At 35.4% G+C, this 16,951-nt stretch overlaps 1 protein-coding gene across 5 annotated transcripts in view; it reads left to right on the top strand.

The window, feature by feature from the left end:
- LOC106719867 (protein pangolin, isoforms A/H/I/S) overlaps positions 1 to 16,951 on the top strand; it is a 134,040-nt gene that overhangs the window by 51,178 nt on the left and 65,911 nt on the right. For all 5 annotated transcript variants that reach the window (XM_045683777.1, XM_045683776.1, XM_045683780.1 and 2 more), the window contains exon 3: positions 5,485 to 5,548. In XM_045683777.1, coding sequence (XP_045539733.1) covers positions 5,485 to 5,548 — 64 coding nt within the window. The remainder of the gene's footprint in view (positions 1 to 5,484; positions 5,549 to 16,951) is intronic.

Here is a 16,951-nt window from a genome sequence, read left to right as displayed (position 1 = left end):
GACAAAAACACACTGTGTTTAAAAAATGTGTTTACAAAAACAACATTCAACACAAATAATAACACTCTAAACTTGTTAAAGTACGGAAAAAAATCAGAGAATTTTAATTTAATCGTTACAATAAAAGCAAAACACATTTTATTTAATGTGTAAAATAAATGCATACTTTGCCAAGCGGAACATACGAAATGCAAGTAATAATAATTAAAATTTTTAAACGTATAATTCCGTTGTTTTTGTAAATAATCTAAAGTATTTAATTTTAATCTGATACAATCATATATCTCACGATCAACACGTTTATTCAATTAAAATTACATCTTGATGCGAGCGTTTTAGATTATTTTGTTTTTTGTTCTAAGGTCATGAAACATTTACGTTTTGTATTGCAATGGATATATGTAATAATGATGCACGAAATTGTACACTTTAGGTCAATTAGTAAAAAGAGGTAACGATTTTGATATTTAACATTGCAACGACCCGACTACCCGATACTTTAATGCATTGTAAATTTAAGGTACTTGTAGAGCAAGGACTAAGGCATACGAAGAACTTCATACTTTTCTTTTATTGTTTTTTTTTATTTAAGTATTTTCTTTAATACCTAATTAGCATTGCCAAGTTGAGAATTTTAAGGTGAAATAAAAAATATTTCTCATTTGTTTTTACAATACGGTAGCTAGAATTTTATATAGAAAAATCCTTTCTAGGCAAAAATTTGAACAATGGAAGAAAATTACACAGCGTTATTAACGTAAAGAACTATTGTTTAGAACAAAAGACGCAGCGACCGTGATATTAATTTCAGTCGCATGTTTATTTTAATGTTAGCTATAATGGAAGTCGACCTTAATTTTTAACTTTTTTTTATTACAAGACAGATATCAGAATATTAACAACTGAATCTTTTTTAAATACGAGCATATGAAGCGAAATACTTGTATTTCTTACAGACTACAGGAAATCGAATGCGATAGGTTCAATTTGTAATGATTTATTTTCTTGAAGGCACACTAAATGTCTCAACATCAAATAAACTTTCAAAAACTAAAATGTTTTAACAATATTATCGCATTTTAAGGAAAATGCATGCAACGAGTAACTTCTATTTGCAAAATGTTGAAAGTTATTCAGAAAATTAATTTCGAAACGAGGCGATTAAATAGTTCTCCACTTTGTCGCATCGGCAACACGCCATCAAAAAATTTACCCCACAACAGGAATTTAATCAAAGCCATCTGACTATCGTGTAGGTGTAGGGGAAACTATGCCTACACAACTATCTTTTAGGTTTAGGTTACATAAATGCTAACATATTATGTCATTTAGTTTACATCCTATAAGGTTGAAGGAAGATCTTCGATTTTGTATATTATTTGCCACCTGTAAACAATCAAGCGGCCAACTAATTTCAATAAAATATTGAAGTGACAGCTTCTTCCAGTGCCTCTTCAGTCTTGAAGGTTGGCCGCTAACTTGGAATTTTTTTTTTGTCTAATGCAGTGCGAAACAATTCCTCCGCTGAGCTAATCCCCGTTTGTAATATCAGAGAATGGAGTCGTAGCTACGACTTATCCTATGTCCCGCGCATCTCTTGCCTTCAATCTTGCCCATCATTGCCCATCTTGCACATCAGCTGAAGTAGCTTATACCAAGTGACAGCTGCAACCGTTCAAAGGAGACACATAGGAAGGGAAAGGAAATGGAAGAGGACTAGCGTTTGCTATTGTTATTGGTAATGTGAATCGTAGGTATATATGTACCTCCATATTTAGTCGTTGATACAAAAAATGTCGTTGTAAAACAAAATGTCAACTTGTTTGTTCGTTTAGTTCTCTAAAAAATTCATAGTTTTCAATACTGTGTTACAATTCAAAGAATTATTAAAGATGTTCTGTAACTTTTTGGATTGTATTTTGCGGTATTTTTGTTATGACAGCCGTAGAGGGTTACGATGACATACTCAGATGTCAAACTTAACCCTGTTCCCGCTGTCAGTTCCTTATAGGGCAGTATTGTCACATTTAATTAATGTAAACAATACTGAAGTATTTTGCATCAGTTTTCTTTGTGCCTTTTATAGATGTATCAACTTATTAACGTTCAAACATTTAGCGGCTATATAAAAATAGTTTACCAACTAATGTAGTTTATATCGAATAATTAGCATAACCAATGAACTTTAAAAGGTACGTCGTTGAATATATTTATTCTTAAATTGACTTATTTGTAGAATTATTGATGTCAAATTACTTATTAATCTTTCTAGTTTTTCACCTCATTGAGTCAGGTTTTATCTTGTCAATAGTTAATTTCTTGTCCTAGGCTAAAAAAAAATCTATTCTTACTTAAGTATATAAAGTAATATAAGTAAAGATTGTATTAATACATCCAATGCGTACAACAGGTCCTTCTATAGTATATCATTTGAGGAAAATTTTATCCTTTACTTAGTGTTACAATTAGCAAATAATTTTGTCTAACAAATATTTTGACTCTTTGATTCATAGAAGTTACAATTTTGCGTGTATTTAAGTATATAGGTTTATACGTAAATCAACTTTATTGCGACCTAGCCTAGAGTAATGGCAAGTGAGATGTACAATTCAAATTCTTCCCTTGAGTATGTCACGTTATACACATAGTATTACCGAATGGTTAGGAGGTATTTCCAAACCAGTACGACTTAGGGTCCTTCAAGAAGCGTGCGTATATCTTTCTTAAAGGCCGGCAACGCATCTGTAATTCTCTCAATTCTCATGGATGTCCATGGACGTCGATGATCACTTTGGTGTTCCCGCTATTAGTTTGCCCCCTTCTCTTATATAAAAAAAAAGTTAGGCATAAGAGTAATTTCTTAAATTACCAACTTGTTACCTATGCTATCAGTCGAGTGAAACAGTTCCTTCAGATCTGTGAGAGCGGGAAAATATCACGCTGCTATTAGTTAATCAATTCGATGCGAGAAAATATTTAACGACGCTAGAAGTTCAGCCGTTGAAATCGATTGCCCATTATTAACACTGTCCATATTTTATCTCACTGTTTAAACTGTAGTCTTTTTTTCTACTTCTTTCACCTGAATGCTGACGTAATACTTTTTGTTATTTAATTTTTATGTGGCAATTTTTTTTTTAGTTGCTCAAAATATTTATGACACATTAATCTTTAGCCGCGATAAAACTTCTATAGATAAGAGAATAACGATTATCCAAGATTTATAGTATACAATCTAATGCAAATTGTATGATATAGAATTATCCATCAATAAATTATGTTTGGGGAAAAAAAGAAAAAAAACTGTGCGTTTTAAATACCTAACCTTGTTCCCTTTTCGTCTGAAAGTAAGTTAAGCTAGTAAATGGATTAAAAATTTAAAAAACCGTACGTAAAAATTATCAATCCACAACTACCCCTTGACTTGACGTTAAAATGAACACAATTTTACAATCAACATGCTTCTTACTTTGTTGCCGATATATTCTATAAGGATAATAATTGTACATCAATTTAGTAACAAGAAATAAGTCCTTATTTGTCATAGATTGGACATTTAAGATACCTCTTCCTTTTTTTATCTAATTAAATTAAATACTTGTAAATTTTAAATGGATTCAAGTGAACGGATAGCTTTTTTATTTTTATTTAATGAAGGAAAATGTTATAAACACAAAATTACTTACAATTACGTTTGTAAATTGAAATTTTACTTCAAAATAATTTAAATTGTTTTATTTATTAGTCATCCATTAGTAGTCTACACTTGTAGCTAAAAATAATGACAACTTTTCAATGTACTACTTACATAAACACGTAAAGTAAATGATTTCCTACTAAACCGCTATAAAAATCTCTTCAAAGGTCAAATGACTTAATACATCGGGGATACTTGTTACCCTTGATTTGGTATAAGTGTCCGAGTGGGGTAAACTGATTCCGACTTATCCAATTACGTACACCCTCCCTTAAAGAAGGCATTATTATTAGGGGACTATTCTTGACATCACATAACGTTAGAATGTGAAAAAGTCGTAGATTTTCTTAAACAAGCTACTACTTAGATAGAAAATATACTTTTCTTTGCATAACGCTGTCTTTTGACTTACAATCGCACTCAGGGACGTTTAATTGTCATTTAAAGAGTTCCTGAGTGTAGATATCTTATACTTAGCCAGTTGATTAGTACTAGTGACTAATTCAACACAATGCTTAACCTTAGGAAGTTTGATATGCTTTTTTATTTCGGATAAAAATATTCGATTTAGCATTAAGCTTAACATTTCTGTTTATAATATAAGCCGTCTAGCTGTAGGTGTATTGTAAATGCATCTCGATGTACACAGCGTCTTGTGAAGGATTGAATCGGATTATGCATATGTTCTGTACCTGTGAGACTTGCGATATACGACACTTTAAATGTCCTTACCTATTTCTTTGTATACAATTGTTATTTCTCAGTGATTTGTAGTTTGTTTTTATTTTCAAAATAAACGAAAACATAATATTAATAAATTTGGATAGTGTTTTATTCAGATTCACGGACAGAAATAAAAATAATTTAAAAAAAGTCCTATATGTTTCTCTCTTTCTCTTTTGTTAGTGAATTTAAACAATTCAACAGCTTTGACTTCGGTAAAATGATAATCTATATATATCTATATATATAAAAGAAAGTCGTGTTAGTTACACCATTTATAACTCAAGAACGGCTGAATCGATTTGACTAAAAATTGGTGGGCAGGTAGCTTAGAACCAGGAAAAGGACATAGGATAATTTTTACCCCGTTTTCTATTTTTTATTCCGCGCGGACGGAGTCGCGGGTAAAAGCTAGTATATATATAAAAGAAAGTCGTGTTAGTTACACTATTTATAACTCAAGAACGGCTAAATCGATTTGACTGAAAATTGGTGTGCAGGTAGCTTAGAACCAGGAAACGGACATAGGATAATTTTTACCCCGTTTTCTATTTTTTATTCCGCGCGGACAGAGTCGCGGGTAAAAGCTAGTAAATTAATAATAATACAGAAAGTATTATTCTGTAAATAACAACTATTAAAATGGCATTTCTCTATCGTGAATGAAAGAATAGCCTCCCTCTGATATCGTTAAGGTGTCGACATTTCAAACGGCCCATTGGCTCCGTAACGTAGATGGAGGAAATTCGGTTATTGGGATTAATGAAAGCGGAAACATCTCGATTTGTTATGTCCATTATCGTCGCTGATATTGTCGAAGCATAAACTAAACGAAATGAATCGGATTGATACGGTCGCCCCTTTAGTTTTTGTATCTCTATATTTTGATAGTTCACGATAAGTGTAACTTTGTTTTAATTTATGTAAATTTTATAACCGAAAATATGTAACCAGTATTTAACTAAGGAGTTGAATAGTTTCTAAATAACTTTCTAACTAATATATTATGTTAAAGGTAAAAACAATAGCATTTGTTTTAATAATTTATTTCATTTTTGTTTCAGGAAAAATCTGGCGAACCTTATTCCGGGAAATTATCTGTGAAATCGGATTTAAGTCCTGTTTTCGGTAAGTGTTTAATACATTGAAATTTAATATTTTTTCATATTTTTATTCAGTTGAACTCACAGAAGATGCGCCTATGGTAACAGCGGACACGGTATTTCATGCTTGGACCACTTCGTAAGATAATCTATTCAAGTACGTAGCTTATCTCATTTAAGTTATGACGAGAATAGTTCATACTTGAATACCCAATTATCAATCCGGTGTGACAAGTCGTATGACGGGTTCTGGTTATGTTGCCAGGCTTTGTGTTTATATCAATGTTGATGTCAATATTTATTAATTATTCTTACACTGGATTCAACTTTATAGGTATTTATCTATTTGTGTTTAGTGGTGGTTTAAAAAAATGCCTTTAAGAATGATACAGAATTGAATTTTATAAATCAAATCTATGTAAGGTAAACTTTTACCTATATAAGGTATTCACAAACTTATTAAAACAGATATAATTGTAGCACCAATTTAAGAACCAAAACTTTCCAGAATAAATTCAAAGACAATAAATGACATTGTTAGCCAGAGAAATGTGTAGATATCATTTTTCATTTCAATTGAATTCGACTATACTTATCCTTGAATAAAGAAAGAGGTACATAAACGAGCAAACTAACTCATTATTTAACCACTTATAATATTAAATTATTCCACTTGATTAAGCGTTATTTCGATAGTGTATCTACTCATCAGTTTAAGGTATGTTAGTCTAGAATCTATATGCTTTAAGTTTATCAAGTTTGGATAAGCAGATTAACCACATATCAATCTAAATGAATTTATAGCAAACGAAAGAACTTCGTAACAAGAAACGTAATTTGGTATATTATTAAATAATTTGCGTTATTTATGTACATTTAGTTCAGTTAAACTACGATCTATGAAGTGTACATAAATCGTTCAATGTAGTGATGTGAAATTGATTTCAGTGTAAGTAAGACAAGGTGGGAATTATCACCGGGATTTAATGCCGGTGCTCGGCTCGCGGCCATTATGTGAGAATTATGTGTGTTTTATCGCCAGCTTATAATCATCTGTCACTATCGTTACAATATTTTCGTATAATTTCATCTGGCTCCAACTCTGTTTAGAGAGGTCATCGTGGTATATCGATATAAGAAATTTGATTTTTTTTATTGACATTTATGTGTTTACTAACTATCGATAGACACAATGCAAGTTATCAATTTCAATATTCAATTGAACATACGTATTTTTGTTTTGCAAATTAAACTTTGAATATTGTTAGTTATTGCTATAATTAGTAGGTTCAATTTCTTTTTTAATGGCGGTCCTTTTTGATTTCGCCAAAATCCAGTTCATAGAGCTTGGTCTGTGGTTTTGACTGAATCCAGGTGTCTTTAGGTGTGGGCTCTTGTTTATTGGGTGGGTTTCGTGATTGCACAAGGTCACATCAATTTTGGTTATAATTATTTGACAAAGTAATCGACTGTTGAATTACTTACCTAAAACAAGACAAACAATATATATAACAAAACAGATTGTTAGAAGGTTAGTAAAGACAAACAACTTATAGTCTAATGTTATTCTGGTTAACATATTCACATAAAATATTTACAAAAGGAGTATGTACGAGGCCTAACAAAGATTTGAAATTCGTCGGTCTGGGGATAGTGTCCGGTAGCGCTTCGTAAAGGGACGGTCTCCTAGGACAGTTAAAGAAAATGTGTTCTGCTGATCCCTCCTCAAGCCCACATTCACAGAGGGAGCTATCCTTGACCCTTATCTTAGCTAGGTGAACCGGGGTACAAGCGTGGCCTAGCCTTAACCTGCATATTGTGGACGTGACCCTCTTGTTGGCTTTTCTATATTTAAAAAACCAAGGCCGAGCGAGCAGTGAGTCTTGAACATCCGCGTAATGTTTGCCTTTATTGCGTTTCGAAAGGTTCCACGCTTCATTCCAGCATGATATAAGATCATCCTTAGCTAGAGACGTTAGATCTTGTGCATAGGTTGCATAATGAGTATCACTACCGGTTTTCGTGGCATCTTTAGCACACTGATCAGCACCCTCATTACCCACTATACCGCTGTGTCCCGGGATCCAAGCTAGGGTGACTTTTATGCCAGATACGTGACACCGAAAAAGAATTTCTTTGATATTCAGAACAAAAGGGAATTTTGACTTGGACCTGAATTGGTTTGCAAGGATAGCCTGTAGGCAGCTTCTAGAGTCAGTGAATATCACCGTGTTGTGAAGCTTATGTGATTCTATAAACATCAAGGCTTCAAGAATAGCTAGCGCCTCCCCTGTAAAAATCGAGGCTTGAGGGGGGCACTTAAAGTTTAAAATGATGTTGTACTCCGGTATCCAGATAGCGAAGCCTACACAGCCATCAGCTCTTATTTTTGATGCGTCAGTGAACATAGTATGCCAACCATTCCACTTATCATTAACGACAGAGTTAAATTTGGCGTTTGCATCGGGGTCGTCTTTGTTTATTCCGATATTTAGAACGATGTCCGGGCGGTATGGAATTGCATCATAGGATGTAAGAAATAAAGGATTTAACCTACATTGATAGACGGGACAGGGGAGGCTGATAAATCTAACAAAACTAGTGAAGAGGACTGGGTGGGACTTATGTCTCCAGTAACTGCTGGAAGAGATGTGTTCTGAAAGAGTATGTAACTTTGAAATAAGGGGGTGGTTGGAAAGCTGAAAAATTTTGTAAATGAATCTGTCCGATAAGTACTGTCTCCTCAAGTGCAACGGAGGTTCTGCACATTCGACCTGAAGGGCGTTGATGGGAGAGGACTTCATTGCTCCGATTATGATACGCAGACACTTTGATTGGGCCCTGTCTAAGGAGGTTAAGGCAGACTTATTGCAGGGTTCTAGAATGTGGGTGCCATAATCAAAATGGCTGCGCACCAAAGCGTTATATAATAGCTTTTGTGTGTACGGATGTGATCCCCACCATACACCTGACAGGGAACGAAGGATATGGATATTCTTTTCGCACTTTTTGATGATGTGATTAATGTGTTGGACACCGGTCATACGCGAGTCAAAAACGACCCCGAGAAATTTTACTGAGTTTCGCACTGGGAATATTTTGCCATCAAATGAAATAATGACGTCGGGAATAGATCGCATGCGAGAGAATGTCACTACACTGCTCTTCTCAACTGAAAGGGATAGACCATGATTACCTAACCAGTCATGGAGATAGTTAATAGCGGAGTTGAGGCGAGCAGAGGCATCCCCTAAGTCCTTGGCTGAGACGTATAGAGCCAAATCATCCGCGTATTGTAGTACGTTGCAAAATGAATTTACGGAAAGTTCTAGGTCGTAGGTATACAAATTGTATAGTAGTGGGCTTAAAACTGATCCCTGAGGGAGGCCCTTCCATAGAAGTCTAGGAGGAAGTAAAGAGTTTTGGGAAGAAATTAAAATGGCTCTAGCGGAGAATAAATTAAATATGAAGTTAACCATCTTCTCTGGGATACTCAGCTGGATCATTTTTTGTCTGAGTATAGGAAGAAGGACATTATCATATGCGGATGCAATGTCAAGAAATACCCCGACCAAGGACTCTCCTTTAGAGTAAGCAATGCGTATATCCGTTGCAAGGCAACCTACGCTATCCATGGTGCTTAATCCCTTCCTAAAGCCAAATTGACTTTTAGGAAGGATGCCTCTACTCTCCACAAACCACTCCAATCTATTTTTAACAAGGTGTTCTAAAATCTTACTCATGGTACATGATAGGGCGATGGGACGGTAGCTACTTGACTCGTTACTAGGTTTCGCTGGCTTGAGGATAGGGACGATTATTTGTGTTTTCCATTCATCTGGGGGGATTCCTAAAGAATAAATATTATTTAATATGTTTAAAAAAATTAATTTGGACGTAGGACTACATTTAACAATGAATGAATAAGGTATTCCGTCAACTCCCGGGGACGAGTCCTTAAGAGACTCCAAAACTGTAGTGAGTTCGTCCAGTGAAAAAGGGGCCTCAAGAATATCATGAGTAGATGAGAGCGGAGGGGGGAGGGAAGAGAACTCAGCTAAGGTGGGGACGTAAGGGGGAGCAAGTCGACATGAGAATGAATCGATCCAAACCGATGGGTCGTTGGAAGAAGAATTGTGATCTACTGATACAGATCCGCGAAATCTCCTGACATTCTTCCAGACTAATGAAGGGCGGGAACTGGGGGAAAGAGACTCACAAAACATGTTCCAGCCCAGTCTCTTTCGTTCGGATAGTGTTCTGACTGTCCTTGCAGCTACTTCTTTATATCTAATGTAATTAGCTGGAGACATGTGTAACGCGTATTCCTTCTCGGCATCTTTACGTTGTTTACATAAATTAGAACAGTCAGAGTCCCACCAAGGAAGTGATGGGATTTTACCCCTAGAAGCATTTTTAGTAGGAATTGTTGTCTCTGCCGCTGTAAGTAAAGCATTCCTAAAGATAGTGTAAGCATAATGGGTGTTCTCAAGGGAGACTGGAGAAAGATTAGCCAAAAGAGCGTCAACAGACTGAGAGAACTGAATCCAGTCAGCCTTAGATAAATTAAATTTAAGTCGAGGGTTACAAGGGGGGGATATATAATTAGAAGAGTCAGGAAAGGACATAACGATGGGGAAATGGTCACTGCCATGCGAATTGCACAACGTAAACCATGTGAGGCGTGTGGAGATGGCTGGAGTGCATAGAGAAAGATCTACAGCGGATTTTGGGTTCTGGCCAGGGAGTACTCTGCGAGTGGGGGAGCCGTCATTGAGAATGCAGAGATTATAGTCATCAACTAGGTCAAGAAAGGCGGAGGATATGGAATCGTTATGATAACAACCCCATGAAGTGTGGTGAATGTTAAAGTCACCCAATACAACAACAGGTGGGGGGAGGGCACCAATGATTGAGAATAGATTTGTTAGAATGGACATGTTAGGATCCGGTATATAAACGGATAGAAATGATATATCTAAAGTTCTAACAGCCACTACATTGAAACGGTCACTGTCATGTGGAGGTAGGGTCAACTGAGAATATGGGATGGATTTCGAAACTAAAATGCAGCTACCGCATTTTCCGTTGTTTTTATCATCACGAAGGCAGGCAAAACCAGGGACTCTGAAGCGTGAGCCCGGGAGTAGGCGTGACTCTTGGACAGCAAAAATCAAGGGGTTATGTTTATTTATGAGGAAGATCAGTTCAGCTTTTTTTAATTTAATGCTGCGACAGTTCCATTGTAGAATTGTTGGGGACATTGTTGAAAATGGAGATCAGCTGAGTCAATTTTTGGTAGACATTGTTCGGTAGGGCCACGTCATTCATTTTCGAAATGATGTTGATGAGGGTGGATAAAAGAAGTTCTAATAGATTTTCTTGTTGAGGGGGGTTGGGGGATAACAAAGCGCATCCATCGGGGGTGGTAGAAGGTGGTGTATTTACAATATGACGGTGGGCTTCTCTGTCGTAGCCTGGGTTTAGGGTAGCAGAATGAGGGCGTCGGGCTATAGTAATAGTCTTCTTATAAGAAGAGGGTTGAGAAATGGAATGTAGTGGCTGAGAGGGGTCGGAGTGAGCTGTTTGAGGATACGTAGACATAAATGGTGGAGTCATTCGAGCAGTATCGGCAAATGATCTACTCACCTGCGGGAACCTAGCTGATGCTTCTAAATATGAGATGCTTTCCTGTGACATAATTAATTTGATTGATTTTTGTCGACTGTGCTCTGGGCAGGATGTGTCAGTGGCAGAGTGGGGGCCGGAGCAGAACAGGCATAGTGGGGATGACTTCGAGCAGGTAATTCCTTCGTGGGGTTGGGAGCAAATAAAGCAGCGAGGGGCGGATCGACACTGCGTTGAAATATGGCCGAATCGGCAGCACTTGTTGCACTGGATAGTAGGGAGGACATATACTTCAACAGGGAGGGAAGTAAAAAAGCAGAAAATACGCTTTGGAAGCTTTTGACCAGAGAAGGTTAAGACTACAGATTGGGTAGGTATCCAGGTAGGAATATTGTTTTCTATCTTCTTCCTGTTCAGGCGGCGTGCTTTAATGACTGCGCCGCAGCCAGCAGGAACTTCTACCGATTGGACCAGCTCCTCTAAAGTCCATTCTACTGGTACATCACGCACAATTCCCATTCGTGTAACATTATAAGATGGGATGTTAGCTTCAAATTTAGCCGACTGAAGTGCAGGGTGTTCTAGAAAAGTGTTAGCCGCAGCAGCAGATTTAAATTCCACTGAAACCCTGTTGCGGCCAATGCGTTTCACACCATCCTGAATTATATTTTTTATGCTGTTCCTAAATAGAAAGTGTCCGAATTTGATGGGTTTCAAGGTGGTGCCGGCAGACACATCTGATACCGTTTTACTAACGTGGACTAGAAAAGGGGCAATGTCACCTTCGGAGTAACGGGTCTTACGTTCTACGAAATCGGGATGTGTGTACGTAGACTGAATCGACGGCGAAGTTTGTGAAGGGTTTGTAATAGTTTTTTTAGGGGGAATGTTTTCCTCAGTCTGTGGTGGTCGTTTTCTGGGATTGGGCGAATCAATATCCATCTGAGAGGAATTATTTTGCGAGTGGGGCGCACATGATCCTATATAACCTCCCCCGGGATCGTGCGGGTCATCCATGATTCTTACCTATTAACAATAGAACAAACACAATATATTTACACTCACGGTAGATATATACCAACACCAACACGAATTAGTAGCGCAAGTCAACAGCAAATAGGCGAATATTATCAAAAAAAACACCGGGAAACTTCGAAGACACTTGTGTTCACACTCGACGTCACCCGAACTAATTAGTAGGATATATAAGAGTTAAAGGAGAGTTTATAAGTATAGATGTTCTTTACAAAAATGTTCAAAAATTTTAATTGCGATATATGCAATAGTAACGCCTTTTTAACGGATATTTTAAAATGCTTTATTAACGGGAACATTTAATTTTAGTCAATAAATCGAACATATTCTATCAGAACAATAAAAAAATTGTGGTATCGACAGCTTAGTTAGTTAGTTAGTTGTAAGGGCTCGTTTTCCGCAACTCCACGGCTAGCGCGTATTTTGCGTGTGAGCAGGACCTGGATTCACTCCAGCCAACCCAACTCTCCAAAGAATCCCAGCAACCCTTTGATGTTGTCGGTGATCTCTGGGAGTGTTCTCGGCGATCCGAGATGTTTTACCCTGTACTCTTGCACTGCTGGGCAGTGCAGTATCACGTGGGATGCTGTTTCTTCGTCACCCATGCACGCTCTGCATAGGGGGCTGTCCGTATCGACAGCTTATCACAGTCTATTATCGACAGCCGCGCATCACTAACCGGCCACGGCCGAACGCCTCGTTATTTGTTGTTATTAGTGTCGTTTTTTTCTCATTTTTTTCCTCGGGAGGTTTTTGAGAACCGGTTACGGAGTCTAATCTGATCAGTTCACCACGACCCGAGCTCCGTGCCGGACCAGGAAAAAAAAATAATGCAACTGATATACAGTCAGCATCTATAGTCTAAACACAATTATAGACTTTATTTTAGTAAGATTAAGGTTGTATATTCTATATTTGCAATGCGATTGTGAGTGCAAAGAACGATATTGGGTATTGAAGATTGGCTTCAGTAACATAACTTTAGTATGTGTTCTGCATTCTTAATCTGACTTCTTTCTTTTAAATATATTTAAGGTCAATCGTAACATACTACATTGTAGTGCGGATCGCTTTAATGTTTGGTTAACTAAAAGTATGCACCAATAAACCAAAACATATGTCAGCCTTTACAAATTTAAGATATACTAGAAAAAGCCTCGACCAATAATGAAAAAGTTCAGACAGTATCAGTTCTTTGGTTATCAAAATTGAATACAAATTATATTTAGCGATGGTTAGTTTAACTATACTTTAAGACTAGCATAAGACATTTTGTTTATTACAATGATCGCTTTTTTTCGATTTTAATTAATTAATTAATTATAATTATATTAAACTTGCTGTCGTCCGCGACTCCGTCCGTGCGTTATAAAAAAAAACTTAATAGCCTATATGTTCTTCCAAACCATGCTTTACATCTATGCCAAATTTAATCCAGATCCGATGAGCCGTTTTGGAGGTACCTTCTAACAAACATACATCCATCCATAAAAAATTTGGCATTTTAATATTAGTAAGATTACTGTTTCAAATTTGTCTATTTCTGTACATTTAAACAGAGTGAAAATATTTATTTATAAAACACAATTTATCGTATTAATAATTAGGTTATTTAAGTTTAATTCCAATCATTAAATTATGACTTCATTATAATGACATTCGTCGTTCATTTCATGCCGCAGCCGAAGTTATAATTTCATTAATTCAATGCGTTAATACGCGATAAAAACGATTAATAACCTGCCGGTGTATTTTACGCGACATTATTTTATCTCGTTACATTTTGCGTTTTTTTTTTATTGTGACAAATGTGTAATTTGATATCAATTTTAATTTATTCATTGCATACACAATGATTAAAAGATTAATTGATGATTTAAGTGTGAGAACATGGCTTCTAAAATTGTTTTTTTTTTTGCCACACTTCGCCTTTATTTGTTCGGTTGTCATGACATCATCTTCATCTTATTAATATCATTTGTTTTCTTAAATTCACTTTGATTTGATTTTTTGCACAATATTCTGTCTCATTATTAAAGAAAATGATCTAAAGTGTGGCTCATGTTATATCGAGTGACTACGTGATACTGTTTAGCAATGTCTATACCGCGATAGGACATAAATCATTGTCTCATTTTCTTTCAAGATACAACAAATTTTGTAGGTGTTTTCGCAATGGAAACCCATGACTAGATGAAAAGTCTCGTTTTCGCCAAACTTTCTGCCTCACACAGCCGCGTTGTGGAATGGTCTGTCCTCGGTAGTATTTCCAAACCGCTACGATTTAAGGTCCTTCAAGAAGCGGTTTCTCTGGTAATGTAGATGTTCATGAGCGTAAAATAATAAAAAAAACAACAGGAAACACAGTGGTTATAACTTCTATCAATTAAATGATTCGTATGGTTTTCCAATATTTTCGTATGTGGGAATAAAAACATAAATAAATCCTGTGACAAATTATGAAATCATTTTTATTACAAAGTCTCATTTTCATAATTCACTCAAAACTATAGACAAGTTGTAGTAAACTACGTTTTAAAAGCTAATAGCTTTTATATCGAGATAGTGGTAAGATAAATTCGAGGCCATTTATTCTATTTTCGTAAATATTAAAAATCAACGCGAAAGTTTCATCCATCTATCAAATGCAACGTTAAATGGATTTCAGAGGATGTTATGTGTTAGGGTTGACTCATTTTTATTTTAAAAATTTGTTAATGGGCTTAGAGGCTAAGACTAATACTTGGTAATACTTTTAAAACATCCAATGTGACGTGCTTTACCATTGTTCACGTAGTCACATAACTTTAAGTTATGTTCATGTCTTTTCTATTCTAAATGCTCTATGTTCTTTACTACAGTGGTCCATTTAATCATTACGGTTAATGATTACCACAATAAAGTGGTTAACTTTTCCGTTTTAGCATGTTAATGGGTTGTTTCCATTTATCAGATATAGATAATCAAAAATTATATTCAAGGAATCGTATATTATCAAAGACCTTTAATATATCTTGAATCACAATCTAATCTGAAAAAATACGTTAAATGTATTACCTCGCATAGGATTTATTGTCTTTAACGTATTATTTCGTTTCTTTCTCGCATCAAGTAATTTACTATTACTATCTCGCTCACTCTCACAATTCGCGCGCAACCAGTCGGCCTACCTGTCGTGATGCACGCTGTTTTATGTCATTATATCCAGCATCTAATTGGAACTTGATATGCGTTCACAATTAGACCGTCGTCGTTAGGAGATTAACGAGCTTTTTACACTTATAATGTGAGCTGGCGCAAGTCACAAGCATACGGTGTGAATGTAGTCAAAACAAATTGAATTTAAGAATAAAATGTTGAAGAAATTTTTTGTATTAATACAGTTTTTACAACGTTATATTTATAATTAAGTACGATGAAAAAGTTTTGCTATAATGAATTACTTGAGATATCAATCTATCTAATAAATTTGCTGTCTGTCCTTTTTCTTGACCATGAACTCTCCTTCGCTGTAAAACGTTAACTGTCTTGATATAATATGTACTGATGTGGATAAAAATTCAAGTGAAATTTCATATTAATTTATTGTTATTATTGCTTTTGTATCAATTAATGTTTGTCTTTTCTATACATAAAACGCAATGTATTACCTAAAATGTTTACGGAATACCTATAAACTACTAATTGAAATCGCGTATATACCTTTTTACTAAATATTTTAAATCGCTTCCACTTACAGCCATTGCTGACTTATTCATTATACTCGTAATAAATTTTAGGATTTCATATCAATTTATAATTAAATCAATCTACTACTCAATCTTGTTTCTTTGTTACATTAGTTTGCTCATTCGTTAATGTCAAATAATTATGAATTTATTGAACACTAGCCTAGATATATATTTAACTTACTTTAACTATTAAAATTATAAGACTAACTGTAGGTTTCTGAGACCAAAATATCCGTTTAAAACTTATAGTTATCTCTGTTTTGTGAAAGATAACGACAGGGATGACTATATGTTTTATACAGAGGTTTTGGTCTCAGAAACCAAGAGTTAGAGAATTAAAAAAGTATTGATAGATAATGTATATTTAGTAAAGTAAATAGTGAGTTGTCTTTGAATCTTGCAAAAAAAGCAATAGTTCTTAACCATTCAAAAGACAAGCGATTTTTTTTTATTTCTTTATTTGTAATATTCACAATATAATACCTAATATTTTCTCACGGAACCTTTATAGCGATATAAAGTATACGTATAGGAGTCAGACAGGTTCCGGCGGGCGGACGGTGGTTTTTGTAGGCGATAAAGATGGTAATTGCTTCGCAGGGTGTACCTGACAAGTGTTTGGAGCTCTGCGGGTCATCAATCACTGCAGTTCTAAAAAGCCTTACTCCTTTTTTTATGTTTAAATTATAGTAATCTCATACAAGGCAGTCATAATGTCTCTTGATTTATATAAGTGCAGTTTCGTTGTGAGAATTTCATAGTATGGAGGAAAAGTTTCTGAGATTTCCTTATGTTCATGATGTACTGTTTCTGTGGGGTAAACTAACTAAACACGGTGTTAAAATAAATTGTTGACGCTTAATTTTTGTATAGTATGTACTTTTGTCTGCGACTTCGGTCGCGGTTAAAATAAAACTTAGTAAGTAGGCTGTGTGTTATTCCAGACATTTTCTTAAATATACCAAATATCATCCAGATCCATGCAGCCGTTCTGAAAGTACCTTCTAATTAGGTTAGGTACATCTTCTAATAGG

This window comes from Papilio machaon, chromosome 23 (genome assembly GCF_912999745.1).
Source record: "Papilio machaon chromosome 23, ilPapMach1.1, whole genome shotgun sequence".
Lineage (NCBI taxonomy): Eukaryota > Metazoa > Arthropoda > Insecta > Lepidoptera > Papilionidae > Papilio > Papilio machaon.
Note: the sequence above shows the minus strand (reverse complement) of the source record. Positions and strands in the feature narration are given on the sequence as shown.